General features: G+C 35.1%; 2 protein-coding genes across 3 annotated transcripts in view; both read left to right on the top strand.

Moving 5' to 3' along the window:
- BMPR1B (bone morphogenetic protein receptor type 1B) overlaps window positions 1-19,177 on the top strand; it is a 282,027-nt gene that overhangs the window by 89,804 nt on the left and 173,046 nt on the right. The window lies entirely within an intron of this gene.
- LOC306669462 (protein lin-52 homolog) lies at window positions 2,670-5,510 on the top strand (the record flags this gene model as incomplete). The annotated part of the gene is made up of 1 exon (XM_079153467.1): window positions 2,670-5,510. The coding sequence occupies one exon, from the start codon at window positions 2,670-2,672 to the stop codon at window positions 3,006-3,008; it is 339 nt and encodes a 112-aa protein (XP_079009593.1). The 3' UTR covers window positions 3,009-5,510.

Genomic DNA, 19,177 nt, shown 5'->3' with positions numbered 1-19,177 from the left:
AGTAGATATACTATAATATGGTAGGCTTTCTTAAATGGATCACATTATGTCAACCCCATGATCAGAAATTACAGTGCCTTCCTGTTTCTTAAAGCACCAGGTTGTAACATTTTTGCTTGCCTTTCATGATTCTTATATTCTTGCCCCTATTCTACCATATCAACATCATTTTTTTTTCCTATTAACAATTTATTTTTAAGATGCCAACATGTGCTAGGAAATCTAAGATAAATCCATCGTTCAGGTTATTCCTTGTGAAACAGCAGCTCCTGATAGGTCACTTAGCTCTCAGTCTTCCCTATTCTGGTCTTTCTTCTTTGCTGCTCTCGGGACTAGTAGTCTGGTCTCATGTGCACTTCTGTATAGCCAGTGACTCTAGATCATTTCCATGGCAGGTTCTTCAGACTACATATCAGTCTGTTGGCATACTGTACAAGGCCTTGTGTGACACGGCCCCTGCATCCTTTTGCCATTCTTTTTTTTTTTTTTTTTTCATTTTATTAAGCCACCTTTTACTTTGTTCTTGAAGGACATGCCATTTCTGGTTCAACCCAGTTTCTGTACCTTTTGCAGATATGTTTCTGTCTGAAATATTTTTTTTTGCCCTCTTTTCCTGTCAATCTTTTTCCTCCCATCATGTCCTTATCAACCCTTCCTAGATTAAATGCAAATGATGCTTTCATTGTGAGGTGTTCTTTTTAATTTATTTATTTTTAGTTGTCAATGGATCTTTTATTTTATTTGTTTATATGCGGTGCTGAGAATTGAACTCAGTGCCTCATGCATGCTGGGCAAGCGTTCTACCACTGAGCCACAACCCCAGCCCCTGAGGTATTCTTGCCACCTCCTTCTTGGTTCTTTGCTATCTCCTGTGCCACCACACAGTCTTTGCATACCTGTTATTGGGCATGTGTTTATCATTGCTTTTGGCATAAAGTCACTTTTCCTCTCCTAGACAGCGACTCCTCAGACTGTAGTCTCCTGGTCATGTGCCATCTTGTAACTTTCCGTCATGCCACTTATCAGGCATTTTAAAATTTGTGTTATCTAATTAATAGTTGATTAATGTCTTTCTAGTTTACTGTTACCCAGACCTGACCTATGTCTTTTTGCTCAACCAATGTATAGCTCAGTACCTCACACAAAATATACCAGCACTTGATTGTTGAATGGGTCAATTAATTTGTTGAGAATAAAGACTTTTTTCTTTTATGTTGTGCCTCTGTCATTATAGCACTGAACTCAACAGTGTTGATTATAATCACTAATTATATTATGATTATAGTTGCTTTCTTCTATAGTCACGTGTTTTTTGAATAGGTGATGTTCACATTAGAACATAACAGAAGACAAAAATATTTGAATTGATGTTAAAATGACATCAGGTGCATTTTAAAATGCAGAAGAATCTTTATTTATTTATTTTGGTACTGGGGATTGAACCCGGGGCACTTAACCACTGAACCACATCCTCAGCCCTTTTTATTCTTTGATTTAGGGTCTTGATAAGTTGTTTAGAGCCTTGCCAAGTTGCTGAGACTGGCCTTGAACTTGCGATCCTACTGCCTTAGCCTCCTGACCTGCTGGGATTACAGGTGTACATGACTGTGCCTGGCAAGGATTCTTTTTAATGTGGAAGGTTTTTTCCCTCAAATAATTTTATCATAAATCCTATAAATAAAAGGGATCAATGCAAAAATGCAGTATTTGAACATACCTCTCCCTTATAACCCACTAGGCTCCTGAGGTAATGTCCTAGAGTTCTTGGTACCTCGTGGCTTCAATGCATGGGAATTCACTGTAGAGTGGAAATGCATTGGTGTTATGGCAGGTAAGCAGTGCTTTTCACCAAGCCCCATCTGTGACTCTGTGACCATGAGCAAACCATTTAGCCACCTAAGACTTGGTTTTTTCTTCTTTGAAATGAGAAGGTTGTCCTAAATGTTATTAGTATTTCTTTTTAATTATATATCTAAGAATTCCAGGTTTATTCCAGACCTTAGTCCTCACTAAAGCTATGTACTCGTCTAAAAAAAAATTGTTCTTTTTAGATATACATGAGAGTAGAGTGTATTTTGACATATTATACATACATGGAGATAACTTATTCTAATTAGGATCCCATTCTTGTAGTTAGTTATACTTGTGGAGTTTCACTAGTCAAGTATTCATATATGAATGTAGGAAAGTTAGGTCCAATTCATTCTACTGTCTTTCTTATTTCCCTCCCCCTTTCCTACCCTTCATTCCCCTTGGTCTACCCCAATGACCTTCTATTACCCCTCCTCTTACTGTGTATCAGCATCTGCATATCAGAGAGAATATTTGGCCTTTGTGTTTTGGGATTGACTTATTTCACTTAACTTGATATTCCATTCCAGTTCTATCCATTTACTGGCAAATGGCATAATTTCATTCTTCTTCATGGCCGAGTAACATTCTATTGTGTATATATGTGACATTTTCTTTATCCATTCATCTGTTGAAGGGCATCTATGTTGGTTCCATAGCTTGGCTATTGTGAATTAAGCTGCTGTCAACACTGATGTGGCTACATCAATGAAGCTGTGTACTCTTAATGGGGTACACGTGCCTCTACCTATCCTAATGCTAAATTTTCCCCAAGAACATTTCAACTTCTAATTCCTTAAGAAGTCTTCTGCTGTGACATGGGTTGGAAGATGGCGTCTCCCACAGACGGGACAGATTTGGAAGCATCTTTGCTAAGTTTTGAAAAACTTGACCGTGCCTCACCAGATCTTTGGCCAGAACAATTACCAGGTGTTGCTGAATTTGCAGCTTCCTTCAAAAGTCCTATTACTAGCTCTCCACCCAAATGGATGGCTGAAATAGAACGTGACGACATTGACATGTTGAAAGAACTGGGGAGCCTCACCACAGCTAATTTGATGGAGAAGGTACGAGGCCTACAGAACCTGGCCCATCAACTGGGGCTGGATGAGTATTATTCATCTACTCTAGGGGTTGGCTTTTACTTGACACCCTAATCTGGTGTTTCGATGTCTCAATCCTCTTTCCTGCATTAATTGAGAGGATGACATGGATGAAAAATAAGCAGTAGGAACTGATGAATCCCCAAGGACCAGTGGTCCTGTTTTCATGCAAATATCTGCGCTGATAAAGATGAGGGAAAGAAAAAAAATGCAAAAAATATTTGTCTTCAAAACATGATTGTTTGTCATTTCCCAAGAGCATTGTTAAATGTTAGTATAAAAATAATGTGAACCTTCTAGAGCTGCTAGTAGCCAGATTGTGTCTTTTGGAAGATGAACCTTACCTTGGATTTGAGTTCATGATTATGCCTCAGATAATCTTTTTGGGCTGAAATGGAATAACTTTTGTTATAGATGTTTAATATATTATCAGATGATTGGGTCTCTTGGCTTCATTTGGGCATTTAATTTGTATGAAATTTCCTTGAAATATACAGAAATTTAAAAGCAGCAGAACTCTGTCTTGACGTATAAAGAATTCCATTTCTGTTACTTTCACCTGAGTTCAATGCTCCTCCTCTTTTACTGGATCTGTATCAGTCACCTTCTGACTGTCTCTCTGCTTCTCAACTACCCCATTCTAGTTCATCCTGTTTATTGCTGCCAGATGAATTTTTCTTAAGTTCCATTTGCTTCTCTTTGTCCTTTGCTCATGAATCATTACTTGTACTTCATGTTCAGTAAGATAAAGTTCAGACTCCTTAGCATGACATTCAAAATCTTCTACACTCTGGCCCTAGCCTAATCTCTAGCCTTGGACTTAATTGTCCTCTACCCAAACACCGTATGCTACCCCCATTGGAATACTCTTTCTGGAACACTACCCATATGTTAGTTTGGCTCCTGCTACTCCTTTCTCAGGAAGCCCACCCTCTTCCATGAACCTTTCCTTTTCATCCCTGATCTGAAAAGTTATCTTTCTCCTAGCCTCCCAAATTGCTCGGGGAGGAGTTTGTTTCATTTGTAGGGTACTTTTACCATTCTTCTCAGAGAGTTTTGTTATTTGTCTTATCTATTAGGTTGAGTGAAACTTTTTAAGGTAAGAGTCATATTTTGGGGCTGCCTTTGTAGCCCATACAGCACCTGATGTATAGGAAGCGTGTAGTATATTTACTGATTGAATGAATGACTAACTATTGATACTTTCGAATGGAATGACAGAATTTTTCTAAAGAAGTCCATTGATTTAAAACTGAAAATATAGAAGCTGGAAATTGTTCCTTTTCTGGGTAGTTGGTGTTTTAATGAAAGTAATGTTCAAAAATCTTATGATTCAGGAGTTTCTTCTCTTAATACCAGTGGATGATTACACAGAGTAAATCATATTGTGAAGTGTGATGATAATGACTAGATATCACCTTCTACTTGAACCCTACTCCATTACTGTTATGACCCGGCCATGATCCTGATTTAATCCTATAAGTTGTAATAGTACATTCCTTCCTTTATTCCTAGACCCATTGAATTATTGTGAATCCTAGTGAATACCAATTCTTAGTAGTTTTTACTGTTTTCTGATTTTTCTCCCTCTGTCTCTGAAAGTGACAAACTATTCAGTAGTCATGCAAATGACCTACTTGTTGGCCAACTTGGAAATATGTTACAGTAGAATGGGAAAATTGAGAAAGCAGAGGAACATATTATTGGTAACTAGAGTTCATCCTAGTATATGTGCTGCCAGAGTGAGCACTTTTACGCATTTTTAAATTGGATTATTTCTTATTATTATTGAATTTTAAGAGTTCTTTATATATTCCAGAACCAGGTCACTTATTAGATATATAATTTGCAGAAGTTTTCTTCTATTTTATGGATTATCTTTTTATTTTCTTGATGGTGTTCTTTGAAGCACAAACTTTAATTTTTAAATTTTTATTTAATTATTTATTTTGTGGTACTGGGTTTGAACCCAGGACCCACTCGGAAGGTGCTGTACCACAGAGTTACACCTCTAGCCCCAACAAACTGTAATTTCATTGAAGTCCAATTTATCTGTGTTTTCTTTTGTTGCTTGTGTTTTGGTGTCTGAAAATTTATGCCTGTTTTCTTTTAAGAATTTCATTGTTTTAGTTCTTATATTTAGATCTTTGATCCTTTGAGGATTGTTTTGTTGTGTCGTGATACTGCTACTGAACTACATCCCAGTCCTTTCTATTTCTTATTTTAAGACAGGGTCTTGCTACGTTGGCCAGTCATGTCAAACTTAAGATTCTCCTACCTAGCCTCCCAAGTAGTTGGGAATACGGGTATAAGCCACAACACCCAGCACTCTTTGATCCATTCTAAGTTAATTTTTGTATATGTTGTGAGATAGGAATCCAAATTCTTCCTTTTGTTTGTGGGTATCCAGTGTCTCAGCACCATTCATTGAAAAAAAACAAAAACACTATTTTTTTCACTGAACTGTTTTGGCAACCTTATCAAAAATATTTTGACCATAAATTTGAGGGTTTATTTCTTAACTGTCAATTCTGTCCCATTGGTCAATATGTCTACTCTTAGACCAGTGAGCATGTATTCTATCAGATCATAATGGATTGAAGTTAGAAATAAATGAAAGAGTAAAACACAGAAACTATTCCAACATCTGGAGATTAAACAATATGCTATTATATGATGAATGGATAACAGAAGATATTAGGAAGGAAATTAAAAAATTCTTAGAGGTAAATGAGAACAAAGAAACATCATATCAAAATCTCTGGGACACTATGAAAGCAGTACTTAGAGGGAAATTTATTTCATGGAGCGCATTTAATAAAGAAGTAAAACTCAACAAATAAACAACCTAACACTACAGCTCAAAGCCCTAGAAAAAGAAGAACAGAACAGCACCAAAAGTAGTAGAAGACAGGAAATAGTTAAACTCAGAGCTGAAATCAATGAAATTGAAACAAAAGAAACAATACAAAAAATTGACAAAATAAATAGTTGGTTCTTCGAAAAAATAAACAAAATTGATAAACCTTTAGCCACACTAACAAAGAGAAGACGAGAGAAAACCCAAATCACTAAAATTCGGAATGAACAAGGAAATATCACAACAGACAGGATTGAAATACAAAACATAATTAGAAGCTATTTTGAAAATCTATACTCCAACAAAATAGAAAATTTTGAAGGCATCAACAGGTTTCTAGAGACATATGAATTGCCTAAACTGAACGAGGAGGACATAAACAATTTAAATAGACCAATTTCAAGTACTGAAATAGAAGAAGTCATCAAAAGCCTACCAACAAAGAAAAGTCCGGGACCAGATGGGTTCTCAGCCGAGTTCTACAAAACCTTTAAAGAAGAACTCATTCCAATACTTCTCAAAGTATTCCATGAAATAGAAAAGGAGGAAACCCTCCCAAACTCATTCTATGAAGCCAATATCACCCTGATACCTAAACCAGACAGAGACACATCAAGGAAAGAAAATTTCAGAACAATACCCTTAATGAACATCGACACAAAAATTCTCAACAAAATTTTAGCAAATCGCATACAAAAATATATTAAAACGATAGTGCACCACGATAAAGTGGGTTTTATGCCAGGGATGCAAGTTTGGTTCAACATCCGGAAATCAATAAATGTCATTCACCATATCAACAGACTAAAAGTTAAGAATCACATGATTATTGGGATAGATGCAGAAAAAGCATTCGATAAAATACAGCACCCCTTCATGCTCAAAACACTAGAAAAAATAGGGATAGTGGGAACATTCCTTAACATTGTAAAGGCCATTTATGCTAAGCCCACGGCTAATATCATTCTAAATGGTGAAAAACTGAAAGCATTCCCCCTAAAAACTGGAACAAGGCAGGGATGCCCTCTTTCACCACTTCTATTCAACATCGTTCTTGAGACTCTGGCCAGAGCAATTAGACAAACCAAAGAAATTAAAGGGATACGAATTGGAAAAGAAGAACTCAAACTATCCCTGTTCGCTGATGACATGATTATATATTTAGAGGAACCTGGAAATTCCACCAGAAAACTCTTAGAACTCATAAGTGAATTCAGTAAAGTAGCAGGTTACAAGATCAATGCCCATAAATCCAACGCATTTTTATACATAAGTGATGAATCTTCAGAAAGAGAAATTAGGAAAACTACCCCATTCACAATAGCCTCAAAAAAAATAAATACTTGGGAATCAATCTCACAAAAGAGGTGAAAGACCTCTACAATGAGAACTATACAACACTAAAGAAAGAAATTAAAGAACACCTTAGAAGATGGAAAGATCTTCCATGTTCTTGGATAGGAAGAATTAATATTGTCAAAATGGCCATACTACCTAAAGTGCTATACAAATTCAATGCAATTCCAATTAAAATCCCAATGACGTACCTTACAGAAATAGAGCAAGCAATTATGAAATTCATCTGGAAGAGTAAGAAACCCAGAATAGCTAAAGCAATCCTTAGCAGGAAGAGTGAAACAGGGGGTATTGCAATACCAGATCTTCAACTCTACTACAAAGCAATAGTAACAAAAACGGCATGGTATTGGTACCAAAATAGAAAGGTAAATCAATGGTACAGAATAGAGGACACGGACACAAACCCAAATAAATACAATTTTCTCATACTAGACAAAGGTGCCAAAAATATGCAATGGAGAAAAGATAGCCTCTTCAACAAATGTGCTGGGAGAATTGGAAATCCATATGCAACAGAATGAAACTAAACCCATATCTCTCACCATGCACGAAACTAAACTCAAAATGGATTAAGGACCTCGGAATCAGACCAGAGACCCTGCAGATTATAGAAGAAAAAGTGGTCCAAATCTTCACCTTGTTGGTCTAGGACCAGACTTCCTTAACAGGACTCCCATAGCACAAGAAATAAAAGCTAGAATCAACCACTGGGATAGATTCAAACTAAAAAGCTTTCTCTCAGCAAAGGAAACTATCAGCAATGCGAAGAAAGAGCCTACAGAGTGGGAGAATATCTTTGCCAATCATACTTCAGATAGAGCACTAATCTCCAGAATCTATAAAGAACTCAAAAAACTCTACTCCAAGAATTCAAATAGTCCAGTCAACAAATGGGCTAAGGAAATGAATAGACACTTCACAGAAGAAGATCTACAAGCAATCAACAAACATATGGAAAAATGTTCAACATCTCTAGTAATAAGAGAAATGCAAATCAAAACCACCCTAAGATTCCATCTCACCCCAATTAGAATGGCGATTATCAAGAATACGAGCAACAACAGGTGTTGGCGAGGATGTGGGGAGAAAGGTACACTCATACATTGCTGGTGGGGCTGCAAATTAGTGCAGCCACTCTGGAAAGCAGTGTGGAGATTCCTTAGAAAACTTGGAATGGACCCTCCATTTGACCCAGCTATCCCACTCCTTGGCCTATACCCAAAGGACTTAAAATCAGCATACTACAGAGATACAGCCACATCAATGTTCATAGCTGCTCAATTCACAATAGCCAGACTGTGGAACCAACCTAGATGCCCTTCAATTGATGAGTGGATAAAGAAACTGTGGTATATATATACAATGGAATATTACTCAGCCATAAAGAATGATAAAATTATGGCATTTGCAGGCAAATGGATGAAATTGGAGAATATCATGCTAAGTGAGATAAGCCAATCTCAAAAAGCCAAAGGACGAATGATATCACTAATAAGTGGAGGATGACACATAATGGGGGGGAGGGAAGGGTTAGTGTTAGGGTTAGAGTTAGGGTTAGGGAGGGGGGCAAGTATGGAGGAAGGAAGTACTGTATAGAGGGTAAAGAGGGGTGGGAGGGGTGGGGGAAGGGAAAAAATAACAGAATGAATCAAACAACATTACTCTATGTAAATTTATGATTACACAAATGGTATGCCTTTACGCCATGTACAAACAGAGAAACAACATGTATCCCATTTGTTTACAATAAAAAAAAAAAAAAGAAGTCTTCTGCTATACCTGTGCTTATAGCTCCTATTACATTCATTGTCTCCATCACAGAAACTAGAACCTGATATGTAAAGCTTCCCAGAATCACCTGCTAACATATTTTAGTAAGTTGGCCAGGCATTATCCACTACCAATTTTTCTTATCCTACACATCCTAATATTATTTCTAAATATCATGGTTCTTTTATTTATGTATATATGACTTACCATCTGAAACTAAATTTTATTGGAACACTATATCAGTGTCTTATTAGTAATTTTGATTAGCCTATCTGCTTAACTACAGAGATAACTATATTTTTGTGTACCTCCTACAAATTACTATTTACTTGTTGATTGATCAGTTGAAAGTTAAATGCCCCTGTAGTTGCTAAAGTTAGAATAGGAAGAGGTATTTTAAAAATTGTTTTTGTTAATCAGCTTTTCATTACTGTGACCAAAATATCTGACAAGAACAACTTAAAGGAGGAAATCTTTATTTTGGCTCACAGTTTCAGAGATTCAATCCATATTGTACCAAATTTATTGCCCTGGGCCCAACTTGAAGCTAAACATCATTGGAGAAAGGGCTTGATGGAAGAACTTTGCTCCTTTCTTGGCAGCCAGGAAGCAGAGAGAAAAAAGGGAAAGGGCCACAGGGAAGGTGAACCCTTCCGTGGAACACCCCAGTTACCTACCTCCTCCAGCCACACCCTGCCTGCCTACAGTTACAATCTAGTTAGTCCATTCAAATTAGTATGGGCTTATTAGATTACAACTCTGAAAATCCAATCATTTCTCCTTTAAATATTCCTGCATTAACACGGGAACTTTTGTGGGACACCTCACATCCTAAACAAAACAGTTTGGTAAGAGTACAATTTAAATGAGATTGTATTTATTTACACAGAGTTGAAATTCCATCCTGCTTTTCTTTGTCCACCATCTATTAGATGAAAGAACAGAGCAGAAGAAAGCCCTGTTTTTGGAGTCAAACATCCGAATATGAATCAGAGTTCTGCATTACCTTTAGTCAAATTAAAACCTTTCTGACTTTTGATTCCTTATTTTTAAATGGAGATAATGCCTCCTTTCTCAGGGTTGTAGGAGGATTACTTGAGCTTGCATACATACCTACATCACATATAATATATATGTATCTATATATACACATATACACATACATATGTGTATCAGAAGCCTGGCTCATTGTGGAAACTTCATCAAGATTAATTACTTTTATGATATATCTTTTAACTGTAGTAACCTGAGGTGAGTTCTGCTTGGGAGGTGGTGGTGGATGTTAGAAATCTAGGTATTCAGAGAGTTCATGTGAATCCTTTTTCTGGCCTGGGTTATGTAAGATATTACATGTTGGGTGACTTTTTTTCCCTACAAATTCTCTTCTAGTTTAAATCACTGAAAGAAACTGGAATAAATATGGAGATCCAATAACTTTGGTTAAAACTGATCAAATTTTGTGTGGCTGACTTTTTTTCTTCTGAATTTTTCTGGTGCTACCCTGAAGAAATGTTCTTCCTGGTGACTGTGTTTCAAAGAAAATATATTTTGATTTAGACTTAAAGAGGAAATTGTGTGTGTGTGTTCTCATGTTTATACATATGCACAGGAGTATCGGTGTGATAAACACATCTCAAGGCACTCAGCGGCTCTGATCAGTATATAAAGCAGCAGCACTTCGATCCAACAATGGAACATTTGTGGAATTGGAAAACACAAAGAAACATTGCAAAGCCAGTCCATTGGCACACGGGGAAAGCGTTAGCCAGCAAAGCACTTAGAATGCACGTACGACCACACAGTTGTAGAAAAAAGGTTTTGAATCTCTCAACACAAAGTCTTGGCTTTGGACTCCTTTAGTTTAAATATTGACTTTTGAAATGGGATGAAAGTTGATATATGCCATGTTGCAGTATCTTTCTCACCACATGTTAAGTGGCAGTAACACAACCTTGTTGGATAACTAGTACTGTGTTGTTTCTGATTTACAGCCCTGGTAATTTTTCTTGTTCTGGGAATACATTGCATGAGAACACATGTTGAAGCTAAAATTAGCTTCAAACCTACCTAAGTAAAAATGAGAATTCTCATATAACTGACTTATAAGTGTTTAGATTTTGAAATGTTCCTTAAATGTATAGATTTAGTTACCTTTCTCAGAAAAAATTATCAGAAGAATAAAAAATATAATCATAGAAACAAAATGGCATCAGGAACAATTGCAGCGAATGATAGTTCATTTTTATGAGAAAATAGTGTCGATTCTGTTTTCTTAAGAGAGCTCAGTGAGTAGAGCAAGTAGATGGGGGAGCTGGGAGGGCACAGAAAGGGAAGGTAAAGGGGAATGATACTAATCAAATTAGGTTTTGTAGAGGAAAATGAGGGGAGGGGAGAGGATGGGGGGAAGAGAAGATAATAGAATGAAACAAACATCATTACCCTATGTACGTTATGATTACATAAACGGTGTGACTCTACTTTGTGTACAATCAGAGAAATGAAAGTTGTATCCCATTTGTGTACAATGAATCAAAATTAAAAAAATGAGGTTATGTGCATGTACAAATATGGTATCATGAATCCAACTGTTATGTATAATTATAATGTACCAGTTAAAGAGAACTGAACATTTAAGTATCCATGAGAAAAACTGTAGATAAAATTTTTGCAATAAGAAAAACTGGCATATATCTGCTTATTCAAAGTATAAACATACTGTATAGTAGATAGTATATGTGTACTGTAAAGCAAATAATACTTTTAAAACTGGTCACATTGCTTTTTTTCTCTTCAATGAGTAATCCATTATTCAGTGGATGTTCTTTTAAGTAATGAACTCTTTATACTGAACTATATGGAAACTCTCCCAGTAACAGAGTAAGTCTGGAACCTTCACTTGGCTATGTATATAGGACATAAATGTTCTCAATAGAATTTATGACTTAACTTTCATGCCTGAAAAATTTTGTATTTCATTAGTTTGAGTTTAAAGTACACATAAAAGTTGAAAACCTACAATTGGGTGACTGACTTTAGATTTTTTTCAATTGTCACAAGTATTCCAAATGGTAGATTTATACTGAAAAGTTTGCAGGAATGAATCCCACTGTTCCTTTAGAGATAGAATGGGGTAGTTAAGTAGCAGATTCTGGGAGTTCCCTGAGGCCAGTGAGGCCTCTGAAGTAGTAGTCAGCCTGTAGTGGAACAAATAATTTATCTTGGGACATGACAAAAGGAACCAGGAAACCCAAATGTCTGAACTGTATTTATTTATTTATGTAGGAGGGAGATGGGAATCCATGGCAGAGTATCTCAAAATTTGTATTCAAGCTCTGAAAAGTTTACAGGGAAATGAAACTGTAAACATAGAGATACTTCTCTTATATTTTTCACCAGGACCAAGCCCGTTTAGAACTTCTGCTCCTCAACTTTGCTACGCAGAAATACAAATACCTTTATTTTTCTTGTGGTAATGATTGATGGTATCTGAATTGAGAAAATTACATAAAACTTGAACTGTTCAGAAAGTAGGCTCTGTTCCAAATATAGCCTTGTTGTGATAATGTACATCAGCCACATTTATTGTAAAGTTACTCTCTGTAATCACATTTCATTTTTATTAACTTCTATTACAGAATAGCAGTTGTCATTTGCAAGTGTTTTTGCTCATGTTAAAGAGATTTTTTTTCCTATCAACTATTTAATAAAACAGTAAGTACCCTCTATTCTGATCATAGTGCTGTAAGAGTTTAAAATCAGACTGAAATTTATTATAGCACATGAGCTATCACACATTCTGAAGAATGGCCACTTTCTTTATCTCACTTGGAAGTTACCTCTAAGAACATGATGAGAATAACATTTTAGTAGTTTACTTTTCCCATTAGTAATTATACAAGTATAAATTATGTTTGTAACTTTATTTTCAAGGAGATTTTCCTTCTTTTCCCTTTTGTCTTTGAACTTTCCTGGAATCTCTCAGATATCATTAGCTAATCATATTTGTGTGGTTTATTAGCTTTATTTGCTCAGAAAGGACCAAAGCTAAAAGATCAGAGAGGTTAGAACTTGCTAATTGTGGTGGCTCCATCCTGCCTGGTTGTCCTTCTTTGTCAGGACAAGATCTGACTGGGCCTCCACCTGGAAGAACTTTATTATGCTCAGACTTGGGACCTAGTGAGTAATTGGATTTCTTAAAAATAAAAAATAAAATGGAAAGCTTAAGAAAGCTATTTTATGAACTGCACTTTAACATTTTAGAAATGAAAATGATATATTGGGTTCTGGGTAAAATGTGTTTATTTAAAAATTAGACACCCGACGTTATCAGACTTAAGAATGTCATTTAAAAAGTTGCATTGCTTCAGCCACTAAAATGTTAGCCTAGGGAAATATTGGAGAGACCACAAGCCCAAAGTGACTTTGTACTCCTTAATTCAATTTTAGCTTTGATTCTCAAGCTAAACTTTAAAGGTAGCTCCTGGAGTTGGGCAGGTGTCTAGCCTACAGCCTATGTGCCTCTGGTGTTTGAGACGGCCTTGTGCTGACCCACTGAGGTTTAAGATCTTGTGAGTTTTACGCTGGTGTCATTATGTTCACCTGCCTTTGTTCTATGTTCCCAACTAATTAGATCTTTGCAATTTTGGGGGATTCTACTCCACCCAGTTTCTGCTGCCAGATTTTCCTGATGTTCTATCTGGGGTTCCCAGCATCACCTTGAGACTTCGTGGGTTTTCTGGAAGTTTTTCTGGGCAGGCATATTGGTATTACCTCCTGGGTATCCTTGGTCTGCTGCATTCTGCCCATCACTCTGACTACATTCTGACATTGAGACCCTCGCCTGGTCAGCAGTCTGCAATTGCTAGAACACTACGTTGGTTTGTCTGATCCATTCTAACAGCTAAGGCCTTCTTCTTAACATTTAATAATGTTTTAATGTTCTCAGAAAACTTGTAGCCCATTTCAAAACTTTTTCTTTTTTTGGCAGGGGTGTGCCTGACAGAGTCAGGATATTTAAAATATCCTGTTTGCATTTTAGGATTAAGAATCTATGTTCTTGCTGAAAATAGTCAATATAACCAAAATCTTCCTTCTCTGTTTTATTTTCTCTATAGTGCTTATCACCACTATGTCAAATATTTCACATTTGTATCATATTTATTATTTGTCTTCCCCACTAAAGTGAAAGTCTATTTGGGCAGGAAATATTGTCTGCTTTATTCCCCTCTGTATATTCAGTTTTTGGAATAGTGCCTGGCACACAGTATGTGATCAATAGTATTTGTAGCTTGAAACGTCCTTTGGCAAATAATTATGTCTTCAATTTTAGAAATCGTCCCAAAAGAATGGTCATGGTATTTTGACTGCTTTGTGCTTTCTTACATGTTAAAAGACTGTGATATTTTTATGAGATTTAAAATGTTTATTATACTTTTAAATGTTTCAATATTTCTTACATCTCAGAGTTATAATTTCTGATTAGCTTCCTGGTTACTTGTAAGCCAGGATTTTTTTATTTTTTATTTTATATCCTATTTTGTACAGCCCCTTACATTTTCTTATGAACTCATTAAATTCATTGAAATCAACTATACCATACTTAACTGATTTCAAGACATAGTTTTAATATATTTTACAGTTGCCAAATTTGGCATATGTTTTGATGTCATTATATGACAGTTGCAGCGTTTTCTCCTCAATACTACATAGAATTATGGAGTAGCGATATAAATGATGATGTTTTAAATTTTATGAATTACTTTAGTTATGTTTAAAATTTTAGGTCGTTTTTAGAATCATTAAAATTTGATTTTTGAGGTAATGTGTTCCCATTTGAACAACAGAGTCACTGAAAACATTAAAAAAAAGCCACCTTTTATATATTTTATATTCTTCAATTACTCTAACAGTAGTATTTTTGAGAGGGTTTGCTATTCCTGTTAAATGAGAGGGAGGATTTATCACCCAGCGATGATTGTAAGGTACCACTTCTGACCCAGCATATAATGGAAACTTATCCTTTTGTAGTGTGACAAATGAAACCAACTCCCCTGTAGGACTTGAGAGTTTTAGAACTCAACAAGGCTGGTTGCTCCATGTTTTGTCCTCTGTGGGCTTCTGTATTAAGGAGCCCTGATGCTGAGAGTGTGGACAGATTTGAACATCAATCCAGATGTTCCTTACATTTGTCCTGCTCTGTAAGGTATACTTTTCATCTCTAATAAACTACAGGTATCCTCTGGAGGCCTGTTCAATTTTTGAAAGAATATTAGAATCATATGTTAAACAAATGTTTGTGAGACTCTAGAATATCTCTCCCAGGTAGGAAAGTCACCCAGCTACTCTGGGCATCAGTTTTGCTTGTGAAATGAGAGAAATGGAACATGGAATCTGATAAGTAAAAAGGAATAGAAATTATTGATTTTCTCCAAGAGTGGATATGTTGTAGAAGGGTTGTTTGACTTAAATCATATCTGTTCTTGGAAAAAATGTTCAAACTAAACACATACATTGGTTGAATTAATTGTTACTAACAGTGAACTCTTACTAAGGTAGCTTATTATTCTTTTACTTTAAAGAAAAATAGTTAAGTTCTAGGTTCTATCACTCATGCCAGTTAGCTATAGTGCTTAAGTTTCATGTAACAATTAAAACATTTTAAAACATACATTATTCTCATTTACTTCAGAGATAGCTCAATTGCTATTAGCACCTCCCTATTTTTTCTTCCACTCATACTGAGCTTAAAAACACATAATTCAGATCCAATTGCTATTTAATTTTTGTTTGTTTATTAGTACAATTATTGCTTTTAATACTTAACAGTAACATTTCAGATGGTTCAATGGCAACCCAAGTTTTTAAAGCATCTAAATCTTCATATTTAAATTTTAATAATATTAATATAAATTTTATTAGCAATGATATATAATCTCATTAAATGTACTTTTCTACCATGAAGTGAGAAGTTAAAGAATAGTTCATTTCTCATATAACCCTAAAATTTTAAACTCATATAGGAGATTTCCTCCTTAAAATATTTCCTCTCCTAGACAAAGGTGCTATAAATAAAAGCAGAACTGTGATATTATTTAAAAATGGTGATGATGCTCCCAAATTATTTTAAGATCATTTAATTTTGTTTGATATTAATTGTATTTGTATTGATGATTTGTGAGATTATTTAGTGTAAATTTGTCCTTAATGTAAGTGAAGGAATTAGGGAACTAATTATTTAAACTTAACAGTATCACTGTAAACTATAGTATGTACAAAAGTTACATTAATTTTTTGATATTTGTCTTATTTTTCCTACAACAAATGATCAAAATCATCAGTCAAGTCACAGATGACATGGCATCTTTTTTATTTGTAAAGAGTTTGGGGAAGACCAGAGGTCACTATAAATATATAATTTGTATTTAACTTCTCTTGGTAGGGATAACTTCAGCTAAGTCGATTTTTAATGTTTCTTTAAAAAGATAACTTTTTATGACCTTTAAAGTGATTTATGTTCATTGTAAAACATTTGAAAAACATAGACAGTATAAAGAAAAAATGAAAATATTTATTAGTTTAATCCCCTGAGAACCATAGATAATGTTCTTGTTTATTTGTTTCCTTTAGCTTTCCTGGATATACATGAATAAGTATTCATAATAAATATATTGCACATATGTTTTTGTAATTTGATTGTAATAGTCTAATATATCTTGAGCACATCTTAATTTACTACATTTTATTTAAAATGTATTTTATTAGTATCATGCAATGTTTCCTAGTTGGTTGCTTTGATTTCTTCCATTTCTTGGGGCGATAAATGCATGTGATAAGCAGCGAGCACAAAACCTTAAAAGAGTGCAAACTTTAGAGTCAGACCTATGCAGGTTTCAATTGTAGATTTAAATTTTTTTCTGAATTTTAACTTTATGCTCATTATTTTATCAATTAGTAAGATGAAGATTATGCTGATATTGAAGTATTATTAAAAGTACTTTGGTGACAGCATTTTCATAAAACCCAGTTAATGATATGTGCTAATGGACAATAATGGATAAAAGGAGCAGGAAGCGGTAAGAGGGCTTGGCTGGGAGCTGAGGAGGAGGAAGAGGAGAAAATGAGGGCTCAAAACAAGGACACCTAATCTCCAACTGTCCAAGGTGAATTGCAGAAGTATTTCATTTCCTTCTCTAGAGATGTTTAAAGGCTGAAATAAGCAATAATTTGCTTGAGAACATCTAACCCTTGCAGTGTAGGGTGGAGCGGTGGAGGTGTGGAGCTAAATTCCCATAGATTTGCGCTTCAGTTGAAATGATGAAGAGTGAGGTGGTTTGGTGTGGAAATACATAGGAACACAACATCACAGTTCTTCCAAACCATATTCAAATTCTGTTTGTGTGTGTGTTTCCTGCAGGAGCTTATAAATTGGGGTAGAATTTCCTATGGAGATATCAGTGAGCATTATTCCTGTATGCCATCTATAAAAATGATATTATGATTTATAATGTGGGTGGAATTCACTCTTTTATCAATTTAAGTATAAAGTCCCATAATATTTGTATTGCATTAGGAAGATAAAAGTACTTTATGTTGTTAAATGTGTATATTAAAAGTGAATAGCATGTTCATTTATTTAAAAAAATAGTAATATTGCTAAATAAGTCAGTGTCATAATTATAATTGGTAATCATTACTTTCTGGCTGTGCAGCTATGCAGTGTTTATTGAATTCAAAATTCAAATTTCAAATTTCTGCCTTTTACTTTTAATAGATTTCTACAAACTGAGTTATTAAGAATAAAGTATTTACAGTATTGGCATTTTAAAGACTCTGGTCATAGATCCAAATTGATTTCCAGAATATTTGTATCAATTCATCTTCCAATAGTAGTGTAAATGTGCTTTTCTTTCTAGATCCTTGCCAGAATTGCATAATATTATTAAAATCATACAGATTTTCTTAACTGAAATTCTGTTTTAAAATTTTTATTTATCTTATCACCAATGAAGTTAAGATAATTTCCATGCTTAGGCTTCTATTCTCTTCATTATATTTTTTTATTTCTTAGCATTTTTCTTACCAATTTGTATGTATTCTTTATATATTGAAGCTTTTAACTCTGATGTATTTGTAAAAAGATATTATTCATAGGTTGGTATTTATCCTTCATTTTATAAAGGAAAGGTTTTAACATTCAATCTTTATAGAAGAGTCATTTCAGTACCATTTCTCCATGTTGCACTTATGAACTGCCTTTACTGACTCCCGCTAGCCTTCTAAGACTAGCATTCAGAGCTCCCCATTCCTGGTGTCCCTCATGCACTCCTCATTTCCTTCCCAATTCTATCCTCAAATCACTGATGCAGCCAGATAGACTTTGCTTCTGTTCATGTAGATCCTGTTCATGGATATCGTAATATTATTTCTATGTTCCCTAGTTTTTCCTTTGGAAACCTGTGATATCTGAGCATGGATCTAATGTCTTGATTATACCACAGTTTAGCACTGGATTATTTTATAATTTGTTTTATGGTTCTTAATTGGATTAGTGTCCCTACTTCATTAAAATGTGCTTCAGAGTAGAGCTCATGGTTTATGCTTTTGTGCAGCCCCAAATCTCCTAGCACAAGTAATAAGCACCCATTGAGCACTAAATTATATAACTGTAGATAATTGCCCATTTCTGCTCAATGTCCCAGATACATACATATACACATTTATTTTTGCCTAGCAACAAAGAGGCTAAGAGGAATAAATTATGGAGGGTTTGGAACAAGTGTCTTGGCATTCGTTTTATTGTTTTATCAGTTGTGCCCTGATTCATACAGATCCCATATAGCACCAAAATATAGTCAGGAGACCACTTCATTAACTGAAGTCTGCCAACAGACTTCACAGAAATGAAGCTCTCAGGTTGTTGGTTAAGGTATCAGGCTCTGCAGGCTCCATAGTCACTTCAGGCACTGTTTTTTGGCAGTCCATCACATAAGTAGGAGAGACATGGGTCTTCTGCCAGCATTGCAAATAGGACCCAGAATATTGCTTGAGTGTGGAAAAAGGGCAGACCCACAAAATCTGTCCAGGAAACATCTACAAAGGTTTTCAGAGGTTTTGGTCATTTTTTGAGACTTGGACAATTTCATAAACAAATCTGAACTCTTTTGTTTTTCTTTAATACCATAAGATTGTAATACTTGACCTTCTTGTTTTGTTTTATTTAATTATTTCACCTAAA

The sequence above is a fragment of the Sciurus vulgaris genome, assembly GCF_902686455.1.
Source record: "Sciurus vulgaris genome assembly, chromosome: 9".
In the NCBI taxonomy this organism is placed as follows: domain Eukaryota; kingdom Metazoa; phylum Chordata; class Mammalia; order Rodentia; family Sciuridae; genus Sciurus; species Sciurus vulgaris.
The sequence above is the reverse complement of the archived record's forward strand: the minus strand, read 5'-3'. Positions and strand labels throughout refer to the sequence as shown.